At 44.2% G+C, this 27,539-nt stretch overlaps 1 protein-coding gene across 2 annotated transcripts; it reads right to left on the bottom strand.

Moving 5' to 3' along the window:
- On the bottom strand, positions 1 to 27,518 carry MRPL21 (mitochondrial ribosomal protein L21). 2 transcript variants are annotated; one of them, XM_040328368.1, is made up of 7 exons: positions 27,353 to 27,518; positions 19,259 to 19,340; positions 15,425 to 15,510; positions 10,482 to 10,645; positions 6,314 to 6,366; positions 1,446 to 1,549; positions 1 to 139 (listed from the first exon to the last, which is right to left on the bottom strand). In XM_040328368.1, exons 1-7 carry the CDS (start codon positions 27,423 to 27,425, stop codon positions 75 to 77), a joined length of 627 nt encoding a protein of 208 aa, XP_040184302.1. In that variant the 5' UTR covers positions 27,426 to 27,518; the 3' UTR covers positions 1 to 74. The 2 variants fall into 2 exon arrangements, with proteins under 2 accessions (XP_040184302.1, XP_040184303.1); XM_040328369.1 differs by having other exon boundaries at positions 19,259 to 19,319; positions 27,353 to 27,513.
- Between the last annotated feature and the right edge of the window lie 21 nt (positions 27,519 to 27,539).

The following is a 27,539-nucleotide window of genomic DNA, read 5'->3' as shown; positions in this document are numbered from 1 at the left end:
CCATTTTTAATAATAAACAGCTTAGAAGGATATTTTATTTAGAATAACAGCATATTTACAGTAGAAATATATACTCAAGATAAAACAGGAGCAATTTCAATGGAATTAATCCTTAGGATGGTCTGTTGGGTAACAATAACTGTAAGGCAAGAAAAACAACGTTAGAATGTAGATAATTATTGCAGCATATCCACAATATTAACTCTTTTTAGCTACAGTATAATCACTGACATTTATCTAAAAATTTGAATTACACCATGATGTTAGTTGTATTTCTAATTAAAGATCTACGATTGTAGCTATCGTAAATGCATGGGTCACCGTAATATAACATTTTAATCATGTGAATGTCAAATGTATTATTTATTTATTTTGCAATTGGATGATATACAGGGGTTGGACAAACATATGAGAAACACTACATGATTTGCAGGTGTGAAAGTGACATGTTTTGCGTTGAAAGCGGAAGTGATGTAACTTTCTTTTGCTTTTGCTGTGTGATGAGACACCTAGGTAACCGGTGGGAAGCCTCACTGTCGTCATTCACTGCATGTGCTGCTAGTAATACAGAGTCATGTCAGAGCTTACTGAGCTTCAAAGAAGGCCAGTTGATGGTGCCCGCTTAGCTGGTGCCTCTGTGACTGACATTGCCAATTTATTTGTGGTGTTTCGAGGTACAGGATATGACGGCATATACAGGATTAGGGGAGAACGTCGTCTGATAAGCATCAGCGAGGTCGACATGATCAGCTGACTGAAAGACAAACGGACATTGCGCAGGATTGTGACCCGGAATAAGAAAAAAACTGCTGCAAAAGTGACTGCAGAGCTCAATCTCAGTCTTCCAAAGTCCATGTCCACAAAAACTGTGCAGAGGGAACTCCATAAGCGAAACATTCACGGGCGAGCTGCAAATGTTGAACCACTAGTGACTGATATGAATGCTCAGAAGAGGAGAGTGGTGCAGGTACAGGTACCCGACATAGACTTGTCTTTGAAACACACATCTCCTGTTTTCTGTGACATCTCGGTCACTAGCAGCTCCAACTTCCCTTATCATTTATCTATCCATAACATGTTTGTTATATTTTACTTAAACGGGAACCTTTAGCGTCCCTTTAAACAGGCAGAGGAGATAAAATGTGTACAAGACCACCTCTGTATAGTCCTTACAAGAACCTTTTGTACCCCACATTTAGGGCTAGAATACACAGGTGTGTTGCATTTATCATTTGATTTCCCTGGATTTACACCGAGTTGCACAGAGGGGGAAAAAAAAACAAAAGCATCAACTGACGTCAAAAAGGCCTTCACTGATCTTGAATCTCTGTAAACTAGCCCTAAAGGTATTTAAAAAACAAAATCAGACAAACATGCCACAAATATTTCCTGTCCTAAAAACCAATGTTTGTAGCAGCTTTATTTATAGCAGCGCATTCCCTTACTTTTCTTCTTCTGGTATCTGTGTCGCTTCCAAAACTTCATGTTGACCTTGGGATGGGAATCTGTTTTTTCAATCACTGTGGCTTCAACTCGTACTAAATCTTTCCTAGAAACAAGTTCATGTCAAAATACACATTGTAAAAATAGTTTCATGTTTTACAGACTTCCGACATGGTGATGCTTTGGAAACTATCCTGGATTTTATCTAACTGATCACCGCCACATCTTTCACAAATTTTCTTTATCATATTATATAAAAAACAGTCACAGTGACTAAAAGAGATTCTTTAAAAGTAAGCTACAGTCAATTAGCAGCTAAGTGGTTAGCACTTCTGCCTAGCAGCACTAGGGTCATCAGTTTAAATCCTAATATGACATCAGAAAAAGAGACCTATGTGTATTACCAACATCCCTGATTAAATAGAAAGGAGAGAACCCCCAAGGTGGGACTTTAAAGGTAAGGACTTTTCAAAAGAGATACAAAAAATGTATTAAACAATTTTTACAAAAAAAGATCAGTTTAAATCCCAAACCACAGCACTGCCTGCCTTGAGTTTGCATGATCGCCCTGTGCCTATGTGGGTTTCCTCTGGGTATTCCGGTTTCCTCCAAAACACCAAAGACATGCTGGTAGGTTAACTGGCCCCTGTCTAAACTGGCCCTAGTATGTGTATGTATGAATGTAAGTTAGGGGCCTTAGAGTGTAAGTTCCTTGGGGGCAGGGACTGAATGTACAATTTGTATTTAAAGCGCTGCATAAATTGATGGCGCTATAAAAGTACCTGAAATTAAAGGAGAAGTCAAATCCTGAGCTTTTTAGGCTGGGCTTCTCCTATGGGTCACAGGAGTGCAATTTGTTTTGCACTCCTGTGACCCGTTTTCAGCAGAGAGCGGTCTGAAGTCTGCTTTCAGCTGACGTCTCCGGGATCAGTCGAGGGACCGCGTCATCCCAACTTAGGAAGTCTGAATCCGCCAGCTGCCTAGACTGATAGCAGTCTCAGCGAGCTGCCGAGACGGCGCGCCCCACCCCAGAGCTCCAATGAGCGTGGAGAAGCAGAGCAGGAAAGATGCTGACTGACAGTGAGCAGCTCTCCGCTCGGAGAGGTGAGAGAACCGAGCCATTGGCGGTGTTTGGTGGCTTGGTGGCAGTGAAGAGATCGGTCTGATGCTGCATCCACCTAGGCAAGTATGAATATGGGAAAAACCGCATTCCCATACTTCTGTTTGGTCTGTGCACCCACATGAATGTCATTTTACTTTGCAGAGTACCTAAAACCTTAACCATTTCCCGCCCACCATATAGAAAATATGACGTCCAGCAGGATAAGCCCGGGGCGTGGTGATCGTGGTGTGTCAGTCTGACACACCGCATCTCCCATCTAGTTAAATAGCCACTGATGTAGGCTCTTTACCACGTGATCAGCTGTGTCCAATCACAGCTGATCACAGTGTACACAGGAAAAGCTGTGTATCGGCTTTTCCTCTACTCGCACTGACAGGGGGATCTGCACTGATAATTAGCGCATTGATTATCAGTGCAGACCCATCAAGGATGCCCACCCTATATTACCAAAAGTATTTGCCCGCCTGCCTTTACACGCATATGAACTTTAATGGCATCCAAGTCTTAGTCCGTAGGGTTAAATATTAAGTTGGCCCACCCTTTGCAGCTATAACAGCTTCAACTCTTCTGGGAAGACTTTCCACAAGGTTTAGGAGTGTGTCTATCGCAATGTTTGACCATTCTTTCCAAAGCGCATTTGTGAGGTCAGACACTGATGTGGATGAGAGGGCCTGGACTGCAGTCTCCACTCTAATTCAATCCCAAAGGTGTTCTAACGGGTTGAGTTCACGACTCTGTGCAGGTACTCGCTTATCCATGTCTTTATGTACCTTGCTTTGTGCACTGGTGTGCAGTCATGTTGGAACAGGAAGGGGCCATCCCCAAACTGTTCCCACAAAGTTGGGAGCATGAAATTGTCCAAAATGTCTTGGTATGCCGACGCTTTAACAGTTCCCTTCACTGGAAAGCCCAACCCCACACCGTAATCCCCCCTCCACCAAATGATTTGGAGCAGTGCACAAAGCAAGGTCCATAAAGAAATAGATGAGTGAGCTTGGGGTGGAGGAACTTGACTAACATGCACAGAGTCTTAACCTTAACCTGATAGAACCCCTTCGGGATGAATTTGAGCGTAGAATGCAAGCCAGGCCTCCTTGTCCAACATCAGTGCCTAACCTCACAAATGCGCTTTTGGAAGAATGGAGAAACATTTCCATAGACACACTCCTAAACCTTGTGGACAGACTTCCCAGAAGAGTTGAAGCTGTTATGGCTGCAATGGGTGGGCCAACTCAATATTCAACCCTACGGACTAAGACTGGGATGCCATTTAAGTTTATGTGCGTTTAAAGTCAGCCGTCCCAATACTTTTGGTGATATAGTGTATATAGACCACAAACCTTTTGTCTAGCCTTCTGTTTTCCTTTAACCAGTTAAGCCCCGGACCAATATGCAGCCTAAAGACCCAAGGTGTTTTTACAGTTCGGGACTGCGTCGCTTTAACAGACAATTGCGCGGTCGTGCGACGTGGCTCCCAAACAAAATTGGCGTCCTTTTTCCCCCCACAAATAGAGCTTTCTTTTGGTGGTATTTGATCACATCTGCGGTTTTTAGTTTTTGCGCTATAAACAAAAATAGAGCGACAATTTTGAAAAAAATGCAATATTTTTTACTTTTTGCTGTAATAAATATCCCCCAAAAACATATATAAAAACATTTTTTTTCCTCAGTTTAGGCCGATACGTATTCTTCTACCTATTTTTAGTAAAAAAAAATCGCAATAAGCGTTTATCGATTGGTTTGCGCAAAATTTATAGTGTTTACAAAATAGGGGATAGTTTTATTGCATTTTTATTAATTTTTTTTTTTTTACTACTAATGGCGGCGATCAGCAATTTTTTTCGTGACTGCGACATTATGGCGGACACTTCGGACAATTTTGACACATTTTTGGGACCATTGTCATTTTCACAGCAAAAAATGCATTTAAATTGCATTCTTTATTGTGAAAATGACAGTTGCAGTTTGGGAGTTAACCACAGGGGGCGCTGTAGGAGTTAGGGTGCACCTAGTATGTGTTTACAACTGTAGGGGGGTGTGGCTGTAGGAATGACGTCATCAATCGTGTCTTCCCTATAAAGGGAATGACGCGATCGATGAGCCGCCATAGTGAAGGACGGGGAAGCCGTGTTTACATACGGCTCTCCCCGTTCTTCAGCTCCGGGGAGCGATCGCGACGGAGCGGCTATAAACAAATAGCCGCGCCGTGGCCCCGGATCGCTCCCCGAGCGGACCCGACCTCCGCATGTAGCGGCGGGGGGGTCCCGATCGGACCCCCCACCCGCTAATAGGCAAGGACGTACGTGTACGCCCATGTGCCTGTACGTGCCATATTGTGGACGTATATGTACATGCAGGGGTCGGGAAGTGGTTAAAAGCGCAGCTAATGGACACAGATACAGAGTTATTCAGTAGCATAAACTGTAGGAGCTGCTTTTTTGTCTGCCCACAAAAACAAGGAGTGGTAAGAATTTCAATGGACAGAAAACTATTTTTCATTTGGTAAATGAAATGGAGTTGATCATATTTTAGCACACCAGTCCTTAGATGTAATGGTTGATCATGCCAGTAACCTGTGCCCTCACTGTACTGCATTATCTAGTCCCCACGTCAGGAAGTATGTTAACCACTTGCTTACTGGGCACTTAAGTCCCCCTCCTGCCCAGACCAATTTTCAGCTTTCAGTCGCACTTTGAATGACAATTGCGCGGTCATACAACACTGTACACAAATTAAATTTTTATAATTTTTCCCACAAATAGAGCTTTCTTTTGGCGGTATTTGATCACCTCCGCGGTTTTTCTTTTTTGTTCAAAAAAATGAAAAAGACAGATTTTAAAAAAATATATATATATTTTTTTATAAAATTTTGCAAACGGGTAATTTTTCTCCTTCATTGATGTACGCTGATGAGGCTGTACTGTTGGGGCACTGATGGGAACGATAAGCAGCACTGGTGGGCATTAAGAAGTGGCACTAATAGGTGGCATCGATAGCTGGCAGTGATGGGCACTGATCGGTTACACTGACAGGCAGAATTACTAGGTAGCACTGATTGGCATCACAGGTGGGCATTGATAGGTGGCACTGCAAGGCAGTTTTTATGGGCACTGATGAGGCTGATGTGCCTCCTTCCGCTGTCAGCGTGAGGAGAAAAATAAAAACGATTACAGATCCTTTGTTTACATCACGTGATCAGCTGTCATTGGCTGACAGCTGATCACGTGGTAAGGGCCTGGGACCGGCCCCTTACACAGATCTGTGATCCACCGAGTCTCAGTGACTCGTGAATCACAGCGCGTGCCCTGCAGGGGGCACGCATTGCGCATGCAAAGGGGAGAACGTCTGTTGACGTCCACCCGGATTTTCAGGCCCGCGCTGCAGCCGTCATTTGACAAAAGCGCGGGCCTCCAGTGGTTAAGACAGCAGAACACCTCCCCCTCCTTATTACTATAAATTAGGGGGAAGTGTTCTCAGGTTTTCTATAATCAACATAAGTGGATAGGGCTGACAAAATTGGTCAAGATTTCAGTGCAGCAAAGGAAATTAGGATTTCAGGGCAGATCAGCAGGCGCTTTCCTGTACTTGAAGCCCTTTTAAAGACACAAAACATGGAGAAATTTGCATTTATTTGAAGGGTGTACTGAATAAAGGTTATTTATGGGCAAAATAACACATAACAAAACCGTGACAAATGTAAGTGTTAGGTTTAGAGAAAACATATTATGAGGACAAAGAATAGCTTACCCAAGTAGAGGCTTTCCTACAAGCGTGAAATTATCACTGCCAACTAGCAGCACCTGAGAAAGGCAAAATAATCCAGAATTAGTGCATTATTTTATAGAGCTGTGCGATTAATCATAAAAAGATTGTGATCACGATTCTACGACCCCCCCCCCCCCCGATGATCTCAAACCAGCATATTAAGGATTCTTCAACTGGGTGATCATCTGGTACTGACAAGACCGACTTACTGAGTGGGCACTGCCAGATTCACATTGGCCCCCATCAATCCAGCGGGCGGCGGCATCTTCGATTTCTATCACCACCTCTACTGAGCCTCCCCAAGTGACTGTATGTAATCAATCATTGCCGAATCTCGAGTCAGAGAGTCAGATATTGAGAGAGACGGGATTCGGAGTGCAGCCTCAGGGGTGCTGTTTGAGAAGTGCCCTTGTAAAGCAGCCAATCACTGCTGTGTCTGTGCTGGCAGCCCCACCCCCTGATGTGCCCAGGTACACAAACAGCGTGGTGCTAGATAGGTGTGTGCAGCTGCAGGCTTGGAAATTTGTGAGTCCACAGTCCAAACGGCTGTATGTAGTGGCTGCTGTTAAAGCGGAGGTCCGCCTAAAACAAAAATATTAAAAGCCAGCAGCTATAAATACTGCAGCTGCTGACTTTTAATACATGGACACCTACCTGTCCAGGGCGGCCGCGATGTCGGCAGCCGAAGCCGATCAGGCTCTCGGCTGCTGCCCCTGCCATCCTTGGTAAGGCTATCAGGAAGTGAAGCCGCAAGTAGTAGCGCTGCGCGTCCTCACTGGTCCCTGCTGTCTTCTGGGACCTGTGCATCTCCCAGAAGACATCGGGGGAGGACAGAGTAGGTGCCGAAAGTGGCGTAGGTCACTTCGATCACCGAGATGATCTATGCCTGGAATTTGGAGCAAATACCTGTATTACACAGGTATCTGCTCCCTCTTTCTCCCTGAAAGGTGCCAAATGTGACACCGGGGGGAAACCAAAATGTGGAAATTCTATTTTTGGGTGTAACTCACACACACACACATTTTTAGAGGTTTTTTTTTTTATGTAATGGTATTTTTTTTTTTTCACATTACATTTTTTTCATTACATTTCTTTTAATTTGATTGAAGCAAAGAGTATTATGGCTTATTTTATTTCCATCTTGTATGATGAACCAATGTTCAGGGGATGTAAATCTTTAAACTAAAAAAGTTCTTCAGAATCGCATTCTTTATTCCAAGCCAAAAAAACGCGATTCAAATTTTTTCCAGAATCGTGCAGCTCTACTATATAGAGAAATGAACAAAAAAAGTTGTTTAAATGTAACCTTCTATTAAACTCCCACCACACATGAATAACAAATAGGTCATTTGTCACTCTTACCAAGACAGGCATTAAAGACAAACTCACGTAAGTTGGTCCAATTCAAATGATCTGAAGTCAGAATGTGATCTGAAACAGCTCTGCATTGTGGGCAACAAAGTAATTATGTACTTTCCCTCTGCTGAGGCTCGGGCCCCATGCCAGTCCACTGCAGCTTCAGGCGTGCGATCAGAACATCGTTACACTGCATTTTGGACTATATTTTGCGATGAAAAGGATTTATTATTTATGCATTTGAAAGACATTTCAATGCTACGTATACAGTTTAGTTTGATGTAAGTTGTTTGATTGTGCAGCATTTTATTTATTTTTATTGCATTTTTTGATGTAGAAAAACATGACAACAGCTGCAGCAATTATTTATTAAATTTTGAGTCACAATCTGTGTGGTAGCGCGGAAGACACTGGTATAGTATTTGCCATAGTTTTAGTCTGCATTAAAAATAAACTATAACATTTTTTTTTTTACATTTGTGACCATGATCCTCTTCACAGAGAAGAAACAACGCTAGTACGGGTCTTCACAGTTGTGTTCCCGGTGACTGGCTATTCACAGTTATCACGTGATCGGGAGCTGGTTTTCCTGGCTCATAATTAGGGATGAGCTCCGGCGTGTTCGCACAGTCCACGTGCAAAACCCGCAGGAAGTCTGCACGGCACTAATCACAGGCTGGGAGACATATTCCTGATGCTCAGCTGCAGAGACCGGGAAACGTCTCCCTGCCTGTGGTTAACGCAGCGCCATGCAGACTTCCTGGCAGGCTCTGCACGTGGAGTGTGCGAACACGCCGGAGCTCATCCCTACTCCTGATCATTAGAATGAGACCCAGAGCTGTCATGAACAGCTCGGTTTCAGTGCTGGAAGTGCACGATTGAGCATGTTTCCAGCACAAACAGAGGAATGTATATATGTGGTGCCCAAGAATAAAGCCCACTTCATGGACAGCGCATATATGTATTAGGCGGTTGTAAAGGGGTAAAGACGCGTGAAAAAAAAAAAACACTGTAAATACCCGAATGAAAGATCTAAAGGCCTATGTACTATGTAGGACCCCTACTGGCATGAAAATTTTCAACGTAACATCATCTTTTACATTAAAGAAAAAAAATTAGGCAAATATATATTTTTTAATTCATTAAAATGTATTTTATTTATTTTTAAATGCGTTTGAAAGACCGCTGTGCAAATATAGTGTGACATAAAATATTCCAATCAAAGCAATTTTATTCTCTAGGGTCTCTGCAAAAAAATATATATATAAAAAATATGTTTGGGGGGTCTAAGTAATTTTCTAGCAAAAAATACAGATGTTTACCTGTAAACAACAAATGTCAGAAAAAGGCCTGGTCTTTAAGTGATATTAAAGTATTTTTTTTTGTTTTACTAAGAGGTTATAAATACCTTCTCTGTGCAACAATATTGTAACCCCTTACTTTCTTTTCTGGATGCCCACACTGACACTTGTCTGCACCTCGTTTCCTTTGGGTGCCCCCTCAGCAAACTGTGTGTTTTTGGTGGCACCTGCCAGGCTGTGTGCATCCAAAGACACACACAGTATGGCTCGGCCATGCCCCTCGTTCTCTCCCCACAGAATTGGACCGACAGCAGCAAGAGCCAATGGCTGAGGAACAGAGCTGGATTGTTAGCGTACTCAGGTAAGGGTTTAGGGATGGAGGAGGGGGAACAGTTAATGGGGTGTTTTTTACCGTAATGCAGATAATGCATTAAAGCAAAACTAAAGGCAGTTTATACTCACCTTTCTTCCAACGGTCCTGTCCCTCACTGGCGCCGACATCTTTTCCTGTGAGCGGGTTTTCATCTATCTTCATTGGCTGGCGCAGGCCAAAATCACTCCTGCGCATGCACACAGGGATCAAGATGGTCAATGTAAGCTGAGCTGCGCATGCAGCTCAGTTTACATGCTGGGGGACATTGCAAACAGGCAACCCCGTCTGCTCGCACCAATCAGCAGAGAAAGTTTTTGTTTTTAGTTTTGCTTTAAGGTAAACAGTTCACCTTTAGACTGGGTTCACACTGGTGCGATCACAGACATTGCATGTAATTCACACCGCATTGCTGTGCACATCACGTGCAATGGGAATTCAGCAATACAAACTGTATGGCTGAAATTGCATTTGCACCAAAATGGTGCAGGATGCTTTTTTTTGGTCCGCACAGGGATCGGATTCGCATTGGGTGTCCACACCCATGTGATCAAATTAGTGTACCATTTAACAGTTGGCACTGCAATCTGCGAACCGATCTTGGGGTGTCATTAACTTTCTATTTACACCCACATGCGATGCAGGGAATCCGCACAAGATCAATCCGCATGGCATATTTGTGAACCCAGCCTTAAAGCCCAAATCCAGTTGCCAAAATGTTCATACCTCTAGGGGTCCTACATAGGCGTTTAGATCTTTCAGATCTGTGAACTGATTTGGGGTGTCATTAACGTTACATTGACACCCCCAGCAGTTTGCAGATGTCAGTGTGAACCAGTGTGCGATCCCGGTGCGATTCGGGAACCTGTACAGAAATCACAGGGTTTCCCGCAGTTAGAACTACTTTAATAAACACGTTAGCCCTCCTACTACCCAGTCTCCTAACACATGACCAAAATGCATGGGTTCAAGTTGGATGTAGATTGATACTTAGCATAACTGTCCTCAGAACTTGTTCCAAATAAAACAATGTTCAGACATAACCCTGCACCTGGTTTCACTTCATCAACAATAAATTTGGTGATGGATTCTCTTTAAAAAAAATGGAGTGGAAGTAAAATACCTTTTCTAAGCGGATTCTTTCTCCACACCGTGCTTCAACTGGGACATGAATTAAAACAAGGTCCTCATCAGTTACTTTCCACTGTTTACTTGCAAAATGGATGACGGCAAAAAGACGCCCAAACTGTCCTGCGGCGATGAGGTTGTTTACATTTTTAACTAACTCTACAAAAAGAAGAAAGAAAAAGAAGAACTGAATAAAACAAAATAAAGACAGAACATATTTAATTACATCCTAAATAAATGTTGGTGGACATGGCATTACAAATGCATGAATTAAAAAAAAAAAAAAAACACGCTGTCAGGATTGTTACGATAACATCTGTTTTCTTCAGTAGATATTTGTCAGTGAATAAACACTGAAGCAAGCAAGGGGAATTCTCACAAATAAATATGTTTACAAAGTTTCTGTAAGATAAGCACACTATAGCAGTGCACTGAGCAATGGTAATGTAGCAAGCACAATAAAGGCAGGGCCGGTGCTACCACTAGGCATCCGCCTAGGGCGCCCTGCTGCCTAGGGCGCCTGGCCAGTGGTGTTTCTACTCTCTTCTCTCTGCAGCAACCAACTAAGTCTCAGCATCAGCAGGCAGCGGCCACTCTGTTCGCACATAGTGTCAGAGACGCAGCGGAGGACTGTGTTTGTGTCCCGACTCCTGAATGAATGGAAGCAAGCAAACATTCATTGATGGGCGCTGGTGAGGCTGCACTTGATGGGCGCTGGTGAGGCTGCACTTGATGGGCGCTGGTGAGGCTGCACTTGATGGGCGCTGGTGAGGCTGCACTTGATGGGCGCTGGTGAGGCTGCACTTGATGGGCGCTGGTGAGGCTGCACTTGATGGGCGCTGGTGAGGCTGCATTTGGACGCTTCATTAAAAAGGTGGGGTTTACATGGGCAGGGACAAGGGGGTGGAGTCAGGGGTTGAGCCAGAGGGGCGGCAAAATTAGGTTTCGCCTAGGGTGTCAAAACTCCTTGTACCAGCCCTGAATAAAGGAACCCTGAAGGTTGCTCACTCACTGGTTCCTCCTGTCTTTCTGCTGCCCTCCATGTCACTAATCTCTCCTGTAGTCACTTGAAGGTCAGCAGGAGGAACCAGTGGGATCTGTGGGGGACCAAACGAGATTGACACTCCTGGAAGCGTTTGGTGGTGCAGACAAAGGGAAAGGTAAGTATTTCTTCTTTTACAGGTATATTTTTTGCAGGCTAACTTTGTATAGAAACAGGAATTTTAAGTGCCCTTTTTTCATAAAAACAAACTATAAAAGGTCAAATTGGCCCAAAAGTAAAATATACAGTGCCTTGCGAAAGTATTCGGCCCCCTTGAACTTTGCGACCTTTTTCCACATTTCAGGCTTCAAACATAAAAATATAAAACTGTAATTTTTTTGGAAGAATTAACAACAAGTGGGACACAATCATGAAGTGGAACGAAATTTATTGGATATTTCAAACTTTTTTAACAAATAAAAAACGGAAAAATTGGGCGTGCAAAATTATTCAGCCCCTTTACTTTCAGTGCAGCAAACTCTCTCCAGAAGTTCAGTGAGGATCTCTGAATGATCCAATGTTGACCTAAATGACTAATGATGATAAATAGAATCCACCTGTGTGTAATCAAGTCTCCCTATAAATGCACGTGCACTGTGATAGTCTCAGAGGTCCGTTTAACCACTTGCCGACCGCGCACCGCAGTTATACGTCCACAAGGTGGCTCTGCTGGGCGAGAGCACGTAATATGACGTCCTCTCTTCCAGCCGCCACTAGGGGGCGTGCGCCCCCCGCTCGCCCCCGACTCCCGTGCGTGTGCCCGGCGGGCGCGATCGCCGCCGGGCACACGCGATCGCTCGGTACAGAGCGGGGACCGGGAGCTGTGTGTGTAAACACACAGCTCCCGGTCCTGTCAGCAGGGGAAATGCTGATCTTCGGTTCATACAATGTATGAACCGAGGATCAGCGTTTCCCCTAGTGAGGCCACCCCCCCCCCCACAGTAAGAACACACCCAGGCATACTTAACCCCTTCCCCGCCCCCTAGTGTTAACCCCTTCACTGCCAGTGGCATTTTTATAGTAATCCAATGCATTTTTATAGCACTGATCGCTATAAAAATTACAATGGTCCCAAAAATGTGTCAAAAGTGTCCGAAGTGTCCGCCATAATGTCGCAGTACCGAAAAAAAAAAAAAAATCGCTGATCGCCGCCATTACTAGTAAAAAAAATATAATAAAAATGACATAAAAATACCCCCTATTTTGTAAACGCTATAACTTTTGCGCAAACCAATCAATAAACGCTTATTGCGATTTTTTTTAACGAAAAATATGTAGAAGAAAACGTATCGGCCTAAACTGAGGAAAAAATATGTTTTTTTATATATTTTTGGGGGATATTTATTATAGCAAAATGTAAAAAATATTCATTTTTTTCAAAATTGTTGCTCTATTTTTGTTTATAGCGCAAAAACTAAAAACCGCAGAGGTGATCAAATACCACCAAAAGAAAGCTCTATTTGTGGGAAAAAAAGGACGCCAATTTTGTTTGGGAGCCACGTCGCACGACCGCGCAATTGTCTGTTAAAGCGAGGCAGTCCCGAATCGCAAAAAGTACTCTGGTCTTTGGGCAGCAATATGGTCCGGGGGGTAAGTGGTTAAAGCGCAGAGAGCATCATGAAGAACAAGGAACACACCAGGCAGGTCCGAGATACTGTTGTGGAGAAGTTTAAAGCCGGATTTGGATACAAAAAGATTTCCCAAGCTTTAAACATCCCAAGGAGCACTGTGCAAGCGATAATATTGAAATGGGAGTATCAGACCACTGCAAATCTACGAAGACCTGGCCGTCCCTCTAAACTTTCAGCTCATACAAGGAGAAGACTGATCAGAGATGCAGCCAAGAGGCCCATGATCACTCTGGATGAACTGCAGAGATCTACAGCTGAGGTGGGAGACTCTGTCCATAGGACAACAATCAGTCGTATACTGCACAAATCTGGCCTTTATGGAAGAGTGGCAAGAAGAAAGCCATTTCTTAAAGATATCCATAAAAGGGTCGTTTAAAGTTTGACACAAGCCACCTGGGAGACACACCAAACATGTGGAAGAAGGTGCTCTGGTCAGATGAAACCAAAATCGAACTTTTTGGCAACAATGCAAAACGTTATGTTTGGCGTAAAAGCAACACAGCTCATCACCCTGAACACACCATCCCCACTGTCAAACATGGTGGTGGCAGCATCATGGTTTGGGCCTGCTTTTCTTCAGCAGGGACAGGGAAGATGGTTAAAATTGATGGGAAGATGGATGGAGCCAAATACAGGACCATTCTGGAAGAAAACCTGATGGAGTCTGCAAAAGACCGGAGACTGGGACGGAGATTTGTCTTCCAACAAGACAATGATCCAAAACATAAAGCAAAATCTACAATGGAATGGTTCACAAATAAACATATCCAGGTGTTAGAATGGCCAAGTCAAAGTCCAGACCCGAATCCAATCGAGAATCTGTGGAAAGAACTGAAAACTGCTGTTCACAAACGCTCGCCATCCAACCTCACTGAGCTCGAGCGGTTTTGCAAGGAGGAATGGGCAAAATTTCAGTCTCTTGATGTGCAAAACTGATAGAGACATACCCCAAGCGACTTACAGCTGTAATCGCAGAAAAAGGTGGCGCTACAAAGTATTAACTTAAAGCGGGGGTTCACCCTATTAATAAAAATTTTTTTTTTTTTTCCTCTAGCATAAAATGAGGCATAGTAGCGCGAGCTACAGTATGCCTGTCTTTATTTTTTTAGCCCCGTACTCACTGTGCATCGTAGAGACAAGATTCCGACTCCCCGCGGGGAATGGGCGTTCCTATGGAGAGGGAAGGTGATTGACGGCCGACTCTGGCACGTCACGCTTCTCCGGAAATAGCCGAAATAGGACTTGGCGCTTCACGGCGCCTGCGCATAGTCTGTGCGCAGGCGCCGTATAGCGCCGTGAAGAGCCGAGACCTGTTCCGGCTGTCTTCGGGGAGCGTGACGTGCCAGAGCTGGCCGTCAATCACCTTCCCCCTCCATAGGAATGCCCATTCCCCGTGGGGAGTCGGAATCTTGTCTCTACGATTGCACAGTGAGTACGGGGCTAAAAAAATAAAGACAGGCATACTGTAGCTCACGCTACTATGCCTCATTTTATGCTAAAATGTTGTTATGGAGGGTGAATCACCGCTTTAAGGGGGCTGAATAATTTTGCTTGCCCAATTTTTCAGTTTTTTATTTGTTAAAAGTTTGAAATATCCAAAAAATGTTGTTCCACTTCATGATTGTGTCCCACTTGTTGTTGATTCTTCAAAAAAAATTACAGTTTTATATATTTATGTTTGAAGCCTGAAATGTGGCAAAAGGTCGCAAAGTTCAAGGGGGCCGAATACTTTCGCAAGGCACTGTAAGCTATAGATTAGGTCTGGTGGATTGGATCAGTCTTTGGATTTTTATGTCCTGGGTATTTCAACAGCAAGATCTCCCTGCCAAAATTCCTGATTCTATTACTGTCTACCTGGGGATGTCTCATCAACTTCTATTGCATTGTTAATAACATAAAATAAATAAAACACGGGAGGGGTCATAGATCACTCATAATGGTCACAATACAGTAGGTGCGCAGATCTAGGAACTCAAGCAAAAAGAGTCCATCCAGATGCCTGGTACACACGTGGAGGTTTCTTGTCACTCAAGCCAGCGGGCTGAATGAAAAAATCAAACACCACAAGTGATGTTAGTACAGCAATCTCCCCGCTGTGCTATTGTGTTCTGAAAGGAGGACTGGGGATTCCTTGAAAAGAGGAAGGGGTGAAGGGGTCTTCTCTCCCCAGTTTACCATGGAAATCACTATTTTGTTATCACGCACACTAAAATAACATAATAAAAATGACAGTTTTATCAGAATATGAAAACATTGTGGTCTAACCTCTTTGTTGTTCTGTCTCTTCAATGAGATCTGGTAGTTGAATCTTTGGCCAAGGTGGTTCGGATAAGGAAGTTTTAGGTACATAGCTGAAAGGTAATATTACATTGAATTATTTCAAAATCAGAAACAATCACATGAGATAGCAAAATGGTACATGGAGGCCCATTCACTCTATAATGAAATATACTACAATACATGCAATTTCATTCATTGAGGTGCATTGCGTTTAGCAGTCTGTTTCTTTTGAAAGGGCTTTTAATGACCTTCAATGTAAGAAAAAAAAGGGTTTGATGCATTTCTTTAAGTTGAACAAAGCCTGTTTTCTCTGGGGTTTTTTTTTTGTTTGTTTATCAAAAAAAAAAAAAAAAAACTCAGCGGTTATTAAATACCACCAAAAGTAGGCTCCGTTTGTGTGAAAAAAATCATAAAAAATGTATTTGGGTATAGTGTTGCATGACCGCGCAATTGTCATTCAAAGTGTGAGAGCGCTGAAAGCTGAAAAATGACTTGGTCAGGAAGGGGGTATAAGTGCACAGTAAGCAACCAAACCAAAGCTCTTACCCCAAATATATTTCAAAAAATGGAGGGTTGGGACTTTAAATGAAATGCGATTAGCAATATGCGATTAAGTATATATATGGAAAATATAAAAATTATTTCCATAGTGACCAGGCTCAAAAATACCAAACCAAAGAAGCACTAAACCAAATTAATCTGTCTAACTGTATGTAATTAAAACAGAGGTTTAGTTGCAGGAGTGTTACATAATGCCTCCACAGATCTGCCACCAACAAGTTAATTTATGCATTGTCATTTTTTGACTAGCTGACCCAGTTTGATGTGGTCCGCACCCACTTTGGTGGTATTTTAGTTTGGTAGGCATGTATTGGTTTCACCCCTGTTTTTTGTCTTTTCAGTGCTCTCATTTGCCAGACCAACCATAGATAGGGGCGGTTCTAGGTTGCCTTCTGCTCCCTGTCTATTAATTAGCACACCTGGGTTCCTCCTTTGGAGGCCTTAAAAATCATAGTTAGGACTGCAGTTACACAGAGTGCCGTGACGTGGCCTGCAGCTTCCCAGACATTTGCAAATAACTGCAACTAAACCTCTGTTTTAGCCCAGGTTCACACTGGGTACGATTTGGTACAATTTGAGATGCGATTTCACATGTCAAATCGCATCTCAAATCGGCGGCATTTGCCGGCTATTGTCGGCAATGGCACTGTCCTAATCAGTGCGACGCCGCTGCACCGATTTCAAAAAGTAGTTCCTGTACTACTTTTTGCGATTTCGGGCCGCGATTCACATTGAACACTGCACAGATGTCTCTTAAATCGTGGCCAAAATCGCGGCAAAATCGCAGCTGCGAAATCGCGATTTTACTGCGATTTTAAATTCGCAGTAGTGTGAACCTAGCCTTAATTACATACAGTTAGACAGATTAATTTGGTTTAGTGCTTCTTTGGTTTGGTATTTTTGAGCCTGGTCACTATGGAAATAATTTTTATATTTTCCATATATATACTTAATCGCATATTGCTAATCGCATCTCATTTAAAGTCCCAACCCTCCATTTTTTTTAAACCCTTACAGGGATGGAGGCCTGTGGTGGTGCATACCACATGCCTCATATAAAGTCCCAACCCCACTTTTTTCTTTTAACAACCCCAAATAAATTTGGGAAGTACTCAGATGAAGTAAGTGAAAGTAACTTGCTGTTGGGACAGTATGTCCCCCGGCCCATCGGAGAAACAAACCAGACCAGCCAAAAATGTTGGCAAAGCATCAAAAACCATGTCACAGATATTCAATGTGGCATAGTGGAAAAACGATTGATTGTATTGATCTTTATGGGTCCTGAGGAAGCGATTTAGCACGAGACTCGTAAACCGTCTTTTTCAAAGGACATACATTGAAAGTGTAATGAATTATTGTATCACAAGCTTTTATGATGTCTTAAAAATGTCTTGTCAATAAAATTTGACATTTTTTTATACTTATTTGATGGTAGTTAAAAGGTATCATTAAAGTCCCACTACATTTTGCTCTTACACTATGATACTATCAGGATGATATCTGGCTAGACTGCACTATCTTACCCCCCCCCCCCCACTAATTACTATAAACCACATGTCCTGTGGATCGTTTCCATCTCAAGGACACCCTCCATCCCTGCCACCAAGCCCAACAGCCTCACTGCCGTCATTAGATTTGTCCAGGTCAATGGGAAAAATAATGTTCCTGATTCCAGAGCAGGGCTAATCAGACACCAGGTTATAGCTATCCTGGGCTTTGGACAGGGTCACATGGACTGGTCAAGACACTGAGGGAGCTTATCCCACATAGTCCGCTGTAGAGGCCTCGAGTGAAACTGGTCAAACATCACACTGCCTTAAATGAACCACCATGAAGGCCCAGAATCTTCATGCAAAATCAGATCGCAGGGAGCCTAAGGTCCAAACATGGGCTTAGAGGGTCAATGCTTGTTCCCAGGGAAGGAACCCTCGGCTTGGAACATGTCCAAGTTTAGGGCCCAGGTACTCCAAACAATGGGTTGGATTCAAGGCAGACTTCTGTGGGTTGAGAATGTACTGATGGTCTGAAGATTTCAAATCCTCTGCTGGGGAGAAGATGTGATCCTTCAAGACACAATAGTGCAGATAACCAATAATGTGCAAACCCCAAGAGCACAGCAGCGCAACGATCAGGGGCAAGCACCTTGGTCAAGACCCAGGGTGGCCATGGAGAGGCAAAAAGGAAAAAGCCACAAACTGGAAGTACTGCTTCCCCACCAAAAACTGCAGGAACCAGTGATGCGGGGGGAAAATGAAGATGTGCAAATATGCACCTTTTATGCCCATTGATGCCAAAAATTCCCTTTGTTGCAGCGATACAGTCACAGATTAGGCCATGTCCTGGGCCCATAGATTTGAAATGCCTTAAGTCTAGGTGGTTGCAAAGGCCAGCAGACATTCTCCCACTTGTACAAGTGGCAGTGCCCCTCTGTTTGAGAAGGAATGGTGCCAGACTTGCAACAACTAGAACTGGCAACAGATTGGAAGACTTGGCTTATGAAGAGAAGGTGTACTAGGAACAAAATAAACTTTTCCAAAATCCGGAAGTGGCCACCAAAAGTCATTCTTTGTCAAACGGAATCTCACAAATTCTCTCCACAGACACAGAAGTCTGCACATCCGTACCGAATTGAGAGCCAGGCAAGAATTTTGGTGCAGGGAGCCCCCTAAACTGTCTACACAGTAGGACAAGGGTATTGGGAGCAGCTCCAGTTTTTGGATCACTGCAGGATCCAAAAGGATCGCTCTAGGGTTGTGCGCCATGTGCTTAGCAAACGGCCACATAAACCACCAGCGGTTACATGGCCAAGCTCAACATCGCATTTGAGCTTTAAGTAGACTCAACCCTTTTGGACGCCAGGTCTTGGAAAAATGGGAACTCTTCAACGGGTACCATAATACATTTCCTGGATCCACCACAGGCCCTTTCCACTTTTTGTGGTAGGTCTTCTGCACTGGTCAGGTTTTTATTGCTACCTCTGCCCCTGAAAGGCTATATGTACACTGGACACCCCTAAACGCAACTCTCCTGGTAGCAAAAAAAAAAAAAATCTAAAGAGGGCAAAAAAGTGGTACCGCAAATGTGCCACGTTTTTGCCAAAATGTTCCTCTCCGGAACACGATTCTTGCATTGCATTCAGGAGAGGGAAGTTTCACTACCCATAAACTCTGATAGCCTATTACAACATTTCCCAGCAGCAAACAATGCTTATATGAAATGTAATCATTTAATCCTGCGGGAATAAGATGTGACATTTACCTAGGCCGCAGAGAAGAGCTTCGTGAGCACAGATATCTAAGAGATGGCCGGAGCAACGTGACTGAAATGAAAAAGGAGACATCTGTAATAAGCAAGAAAGTGATAATGTGAAGTTGGCTTATATAACGATTAAAATCCAATTCATTATTCATTCAAGCAAATGGAACCATATGCTACCCATAAGATATGCAGTACTGTTCTTATTACATCACCATTCCTGAAACAATGTGGCGTCTAAACTTAAAATTCACTGAAGCAAAACAATCTTTATTGGCCATAACAATTACCTTCAGCAATGTGAGGTTAAAATACCATGTCTGCAAAATACAGGATTGCCTTCTAAAGAGGATATTTACAGTGCCTTGAAAAAGTATTTACACCCCTTGAAATTTACCAAATGTTGTCATGTTAACACATTTAAGTTTTTTGTTGCATTAAAATGTTATGTGATAGACCAACACAACGTGGCACATAAATGTGAAATGGAAGGAAAATGATAAAGTGTGGTGTGCATTTGTATTCAGCCCCCTTTACTCTGATACCCTTAACCACTTACCCCCCGGACCATATTGCTGCCCAAAGACCAGAGTACTTTTTGCGATTCGGGACTGCGTCGCTTTAACAGACAATTGCGCGGTCGTGCGACGTGGCTCCCAAACAAAATTGGCGTCCTTTTTTTCCCACAAATAGAGCTTTCTTTTGGTGGTATTTGATCACCTCTGCGTTTTTTATTTTTTGCGCTATAAACAAAAATAGAACGACAATTTTGAAAAAAATGAATATTTTTTACTTTTTGCTGTAATAAATATCCCCCAAAAATATATAAAAAAAATTTTTTTTTCCTCAGTTTAGGCCGATACGTATTCTTCTACATATTTTTCGTAAAAAAAATCGCAATAAGCGTTTATTGATTGGTTTGCGCAAAAGTTATAGCGTTTACAAAATAGGGGGTATTTTTATGGCATTTTTATTAATATTTTTTTTACTAGTAATGGCGGCGATCAGCGATTTTTTTTTCGGTATTGCGACATTATGGCGGACACTTCGGACATTTTTGACACATTTTTGGGACCATTGGCATTTTTATAGCGATCAGTGCTATAAAAATGCATTAGATTACTATAAAAATGCCACTGGCAGTGAAGGGGTTAACACTAGGGGGCGGGGAAGGGGTTAAGTATGCCTGGGTGTGTTCTTACTGTGGGGGGGGGGGGGGGTGGCCTCACTAGGGGAAACACTGATTTTCTGTTCATACATTGTATGAACAGAAAATCAGCATTTCCCCTGCTGACAGGAACGAGAGCTGTGTGTTTACACACACAGCTCCCGTTCCCCGCTCTGTACCGAGCGATCGCGTGTGCCCGGCGGCGATCGCGCCCGCCGGGCACACGCACGGGAGTCGGGGGCGAGCGGGGGGCGCGCGCGCGCCCCTAGTGGCGGCTAAAAGGTAGGACGTCCATTTACGTGGTCTCGCCTAGGAGAGCCACCTTGTGGACGTATAATGACGGTGCGGCGACGGCAAGTGGTTAAAGGGTCACTAAAGGAAAAAAAAAATGTTTTGCCTAAAATTAATGTCGGCAAGGTAGACAGACAGAATAGTGTAATGATTCTGTTAAAAAACTAGTAAATACCTATTAAATTCCTTCATCTATATCACCTCCGGCGTTCTAGTTTCTGTTCTCTTCCTGGTTTGCGGTGCTCGTTCATGTAAGAACTACATTTCCCAGTATGCATTGCGGCACGCCCAGTAATTCACACCTCCTTGAAGTCTCTAACACGTAGAGAGCGTCCTGCCGCACAGATGTAGTTCCCAGGAGGGGGTGAGCACGTTACTGACCACCGCAGTAAAGCCTCCCATCACGGTGGTGAGTAACAATCAGACAAGCAGGAAGTGAACAGAACAGAGAAGAAATAGAGCGACTTCTGAGCAAAAACGAACAATGAGGAAGTGAAAAGAGGAATGTCTGCAGGTAAAGGATGCTTTTATGAAAAAATTGTTTTTCCTTTACAACCCCTTTAACTAAAATCTAGTGGAAGGGGATACCACCACTCTAGGTAGGTCAAACAAAGGTGGAAACCTCTCCTCCAGTTTAGAAGCCCAGGTGCTTGCAATGCATGTAGCAATAAAACAGGAAGAAGTTCCGGACAGCCGCACTCAAAAAAAGTTTTTGCCTTTTATTCAAAAAATTCAATCAAAAATATATTTCACAGCAGCTATGCCTAAACACTGTTTTTTAGTGTGAAATGTGTCAGCTCTTCTGCCCGTTCTGCTGCGACATGTATTTTTGATTTAATTTGCCTCCAGAAACCACCTAATTAACAGTTACATAGTCCACCTGTGCATAATTTAATCCAGGGCTCGACAAATCCCGGGCGCCAGGTCGCCATGGCGACTAGAAATAGGGTCCCGGCGACTTGGCTTGGAAGGGGGGCAAAAAAAAAATATTTTTTTTTGTGAGCTGGTGCCATCTGGTGGTGGCCGTTGGTATTACAAGTTAAGCATTACAAGTTAAACAGCAATTCTAATGTAATTTTTCACTGCCATCTTCTTCCCTCTAATTAGAACCCCCAAACATTATATATATTTTTTATCCTAACGCCCTAGAGAATAAAATGGCGATCGTTGCAATACTTTCTGTCATGCGATATTTGCGCAGCGGTCTTACAAGCGCACTTTTGGGAAAAAATTACACTTTTTTTAATTAAAAAATAAGACGACAGTAAAGTTATCCCCATTTTTTTTTATATTATGAAAGATAATGTTACGCTGAGTAAATTCATACCCAACATGTCACGCTTCAAAATTACGTCCGCTTGTGGAATGCCGACAAACTTTTTCCCTTTAAAATCTTCATAGGCGACGTTTAAAAAAACCTACAGGTTGCATGTTTACTCAGAATTACTCAGAATTATTGCCCTCGCTCACGTATGTGTTCGCTTCTGCGCGCAAGCTCGTCTGGACGGGGCGCGTTCCTGGCTCCTAACTTTTTTAGCTGGCTCCTAGATTCCAAGCAAATTTGTCAACCCCTGATTTAATCTTAGTATAAAAACAGTTGTTCTGTGAAGCCTTCCGAGGTTTGTTAGAGAACCTTAGTGAACAAACAGCATCTTGAAGGCCAAGGAACACACCAGACAGGTCAGGGATAAAGTTGTGGAGAAGTTTAAAGCAGGGCTAAGTTATAAAAAAATATCCCAAACTTCAAACATCTCACAGAGCACTGTTTAATCCATCATCGGAAAATGGAAAGAGTATGGCACAACTGCAAACCTACCAAGACATGGTCATCCACCTAAACTGACAGGCCAGGCAAGGAGAACATTAATCAGAGAAGCAGCCAAGAGGCCCATGGTAACTCTGGAAGAGCTGCAGAGATCCACAGCTCAGGTGGGAGAATCTGTCCACAGGACAACTATTAGTCGTACACTCCACAAATCTTGCCTTAATGGAAGAGTGGCAAGAAAAAAGCCATTGTTGAAAGAAAGCCATAAGATGTTTCGTATGCAGTTTGCGAGAAGCCATGTGGGGGACACAGCAAATATGTGGAAGAAGGTGCTCTGGTCAGATGAGACCAAAATTTTACTTTTTGGCCAGAAAGCAAAACACTAAGAGTGGTGGAAAACGAACACTGCACAGGACCCGGAACACATCATCTCCACCGTGAAACATGGTGGTGGCAGCATCATGTTGTGGGGATGCTTTTCTTCAGCAGGGACAGGGAAGCTGGTCAGATTTTATAGGCAGATAGATGGAGTCAAATGCTGGGCAATTTTAGAAGAAAACCTGTTAGCATCTGCAAAAGACTTGAGACTGGGGCGGAGGTTCACCTTCCAGCAGGACAACGACCCTAAACATACAGCCAGAGCTACAATGGAATGGTTTAGATCAAAGCATATTCATGTGTTAGAATGGCCCAGGCAAAGTCCAGACCTAAATCCAATTGAGAATCTGTGGCAAGACTTGAAAATTGCTGACAGAGCTTGAGCTATTTTGCAAAGAAGAATGGGCAAAAACAATGATCTCGCTAAATGTGCAAAGCTGGTAGAGACATCCCCAAAAAGACTTGCCGCTGTAATTGCAGAGAAAGTTGGTTCCACAAAGTATTGACTCAGGGGGGCTGAATACAGATGCATGCCACACATTTCGCGTATTTATTTTGAAAACCATTTTCCTTCCACTTCACAATTACATGCCACTTCGTGTTGGTCCATCACATAAAATCCCAATAAAATAAATTTACGTTTTTTGTTGTAACATGACAAAATGTGGAAAATTTCAAGCTAAGCAAAATTACAGGTAAAAAACTTTCTGCCTTGTGCCATGTACAAAAAGGTTACCCCCTAATCCTGACCATCTTAGTTCTGGATCACTCAGCCTTCCAATCCGCTTATTTGTAAGGTCAGAGACTGGGGACATGGCACAGGAAATGGTCAGAGACTGGGGACATGGCACAGGAGATGGTCAGAGACTGGGGACATGGCACAGGAGATGGTCAGAGACTGGGAACATGGCACAGGAGATGGTCAGAGACTGGGGACATGGCACAGGAGATGGTCAGAGACTGGGGACATGGCACAGGAGATGGTCAGAGACTGGGGACATGGCACAGGAGATGGTCAGAGACTGGGGACATGGCACAGGAAATGGTCAGAGACTGGGGACATGGCACAGGAGATGGTCAGAGACTGGGGACATGGCACAGGAAATGGTCAGAGACTGGGGACATGGCACAGGAAATGGTCAGAGACTGGGGACATGGCACAGGAGATGATCAGAGACTGGGGACATGACACAGGAGATGGTCAGAGACTGGGGACATGGCACAGGAGATGGTCAGAGACTGGGGACATGGCACAGGAGATGGTCAGAGACTGGGGACATGGCACAGGAGAAGGTCAGAGACTGGGGACATGGCACAGGAGATGGTCAGAGACTGGGGACATGGCACAGGAGATGGTCAGAGACTGGGGACATGGCACAGGAGATGGTCAGAGACTGGAGACATGGTACAGGAGATGGTTAGAGTCAGAAGGAAGCACATGAAAATGCACAAACATGACTTTGGCCGGAACCACATGAGTGTGGTGCGTTCATTTCCCCGTCACATTTTCTATGCACATTTTAAGGCGTTCTGCCATTAGATCAGTATGCATGTTTTATGAAAGTGCATCAAAAGAGGTGGTATGCAGGAGTTTGATGCACTTTCATGAAAACATTTACTTTTACTCTACCATGGCATGCTGGGAGTTGTAGTGCTACCTTAAACTTGCTGCTCCTGCGATTCCAGTCAGGGCATGCTGAGACCTGTAGCCCCATCCCTCATCACCTCTCCAGGCAGCCCTCGAGGTCCCAGATCTGGAGTTTGTAGAACTCCTTGTTCTGCTCTGTGACGGGCTCCCCTCTGGTCCTCTCCTCGGCCCCCTTTCATTCTTCCCACCCACGCTCTTTTTCCCCTCCTCCTTGGACGCCATAGTACCTTCACCCACCACTTTGCTGTCTACAGCATCCTGTTGCTAGGCAACCACGGGGGAGGAGCCGCGGCCAGACACAGACGCTGCATGGTAGACTGAGTGGGCTTCAGTAGGGGCTGGGTTCCTATGATGAAGCAAGCGGCAGGTCAGCCTGCCCCTGGGCGGGTGTGCCCACACTAGTGCCCCTGCTAACACAAGGAGGGAGGGAGGGACACTCCCGCAATGGACGGCACCTGGGGTGGACCATGCCCCCCCCCCCTTTTGGTATTGGCTGTATTTGTCATTTGGCCAATAAATTAATTGCAATGTCCCTCGTTGCAATGAAAATGAACTTAATCCCATAAATAACAACGTTTCCACTGCATTTGTGAAGAAGGCTTCAGGGTGCCCAAGAAAGTCCAGCAAGCACCAGGAGCGCCTCGTACAGTTGATTCAGCTGAAGGATCGGGGCACCACCAGCGCAGAGCTTGCTCAGGAATGGCAGCAGGCAGGTGTGAGTACATCTGCAGACACAGTGAGGAGAAGACTTTTGGAGGATAGCCTGGTGTGAAGAAGGGCAGCAAAGAAGCCACTTCTCTCCAGGAAAAACATCAGGGACAGACTGATATTCTGCAAAAGTGTGCATTTCTGGAAAATGCCGAAAGACATATCAGGATTGTGATGCCATTACTTCTTACTGACACCCCAAAGTAGGATAATTGGCGTGCGTTTGGTTGCGCTAAGACACGCGGTATAAACAACACAGAAAACTCACCGCCCAATAAAAGGTGACGGAGCCACTTTGGGGCATGTAGTGGAGCCCATTCAAGTGAAAGGCTGCCCTATGCTGACGCACATAAGGAAAACAACACATCGGTGTGAATGGAGTCTCTGAGTTCCAAGAGTAAATTCCTCCCTTGTGTAGATCACCAAGTGCCTGGAGACTGCTGCTTGGATGTGATGTCAGCGGCCCCACCTCACTCAGATCTGTCACCTAAGGCCCCTTTCACACTGGGGCGGGAACTGCGGTGGCAGTATAGCGCAGCTATACCGTCGGATTTGCCACGGGATTCGGACGCTATCGGTGCGGTATTAACCCCCGCTAGCGGCCGATAAAGAGTTAATACCGGTATTGCCATGGTTTCCTATTGTTTTAAATGGGAAGGAGCAGTATACATTTTTTTCTCTCCCGCCAGCGCATCGCCTCAGTGTGAAAGCCCTCCTGCTTTCACATTGAGGTTGCTGGGCAGGGTTTTTTCAGGCGGTATAGCAGCGCTATTGTTAGCGCTGTACCGCCTGAAAAACTCCTCAGTGTGAAAGGGGTCTAAGTGACACTATAATGCAGGGCTCGACAAATCCTGGTCGCCAGGGCGACTAGAAATAGCGTCCTGGCAACTTGGCTTTTTTTGTGAAGTCCCCAGCTCTTCCTTGTGTGAGCTGGCGCCATCTGGTGGTGAGCCGTTGGTATAACAAGTTAAGCATTACAAGTTAAACAGCAATTCTAATGTCATTTTTCACTATTTTCACTGCCATCTTCTTCCCTCTAATTAGAACCCCCAAACATTATATATATTTTTTATCCTAACACCCTAGAGAATAAAATGGCGATCATTGCAATACTTTCTGTCACGCTGTATTTGTGCAGCGGTCTTACAAGCGCACTTTTTTGGGAAAAAATTACACTTTTTTTAATTAAAAAATAAGACAACAGTAAAGTTATCCCAATTTTTTTAATATTATGAAAGATAATGTTACGCCGAGTAAATTCATACCCAACATGTCACGCTTCAAAATTGCGTCCGCTCGTGGAATGCCGACAAACTTTTACCCTTTAAAATCTTCATAGGCGACGTTTAAGAAAATCTACAGGTTGCATGTTTTGAGTTACAGAGGAGGACTAGGGCTAGAATTATTGCTCTCGCTCTAACAATCGCGGCGATACCTCACATGTGGTTTGAACACCGTTTACATATGCGGGCGCTGCTCACGTATGTGTTCACTTCTGCGCGCAAGCTCGTCTGGACGGGGCGCGTTTTCTGGCTCCTAACTTTTTCAGCTGGCTCCTAGATTCCAAGCAAATTTGTCAAACCCTGCTATAATGTCAACCTCAATCCCTCCCCCTACACCGGGGATATGTAATTAGCGGACCTCCAGCTGTTGCAGAACTACAAGTCCCATGAGGCATAGCAAGACTCTGACAGCCACAAGCATGACACCCAGAGGCATGATGGGACTTGTAGTTTTGCAACAGCTGAAGGTCCGGTAATTGCATATCCCTGCCATACAGCTACATACAATGTTATGTAGGGAGGGGAGCTGGGCCAGCACAGGCAATATTTAGACACTCCCAGAAGAGGTGGGGCTATGAAGTGCAAGGAGGAAGTGGACTGTGCTGGGAAATGACTCTTCCTGAAAAAGTCACATTATAAAGGAATACACTAATAATGTATTGGCTGGTGACAGGTTCTCTTTATTAGGTGGCCTATCAGTATTCACACTTCATTGAGGGAAATAAGAACCTGCATTCTGTGACCATGGAAGGTGACCCTCTAATACAACCCCTGGATATAGGAGAATGACCCCCATGTACTGTGTGAATGTCACCCAGCTACAAGTCCTGTACCCACCCCTCCTCCTTCTCTTTACCTGCTGCTGCAGCCCCGACACCCCGTGCACCCAGCACACTCCGCACCAGCAACCTGCACCCTGCCAAAGCCATGCCACTCCGCCTTCCGTACACTGCACTGCACCACTTCCGTACAGCGTGCACCCGAAAACACCGACCCCCGGAAACACGGCTCAGACCGGCAGTTCCGCTTACACAGGAAATGTC

Source organism: Rana temporaria, chromosome 11 (assembly GCF_905171775.1).
Source record: "Rana temporaria chromosome 11, aRanTem1.1, whole genome shotgun sequence".
NCBI classification, from domain to species: Eukaryota; Metazoa; Chordata; class Amphibia; order Anura; family Ranidae; genus Rana; species Rana temporaria.
This window is presented reverse-complemented; position numbering and strand designations above follow the sequence as displayed.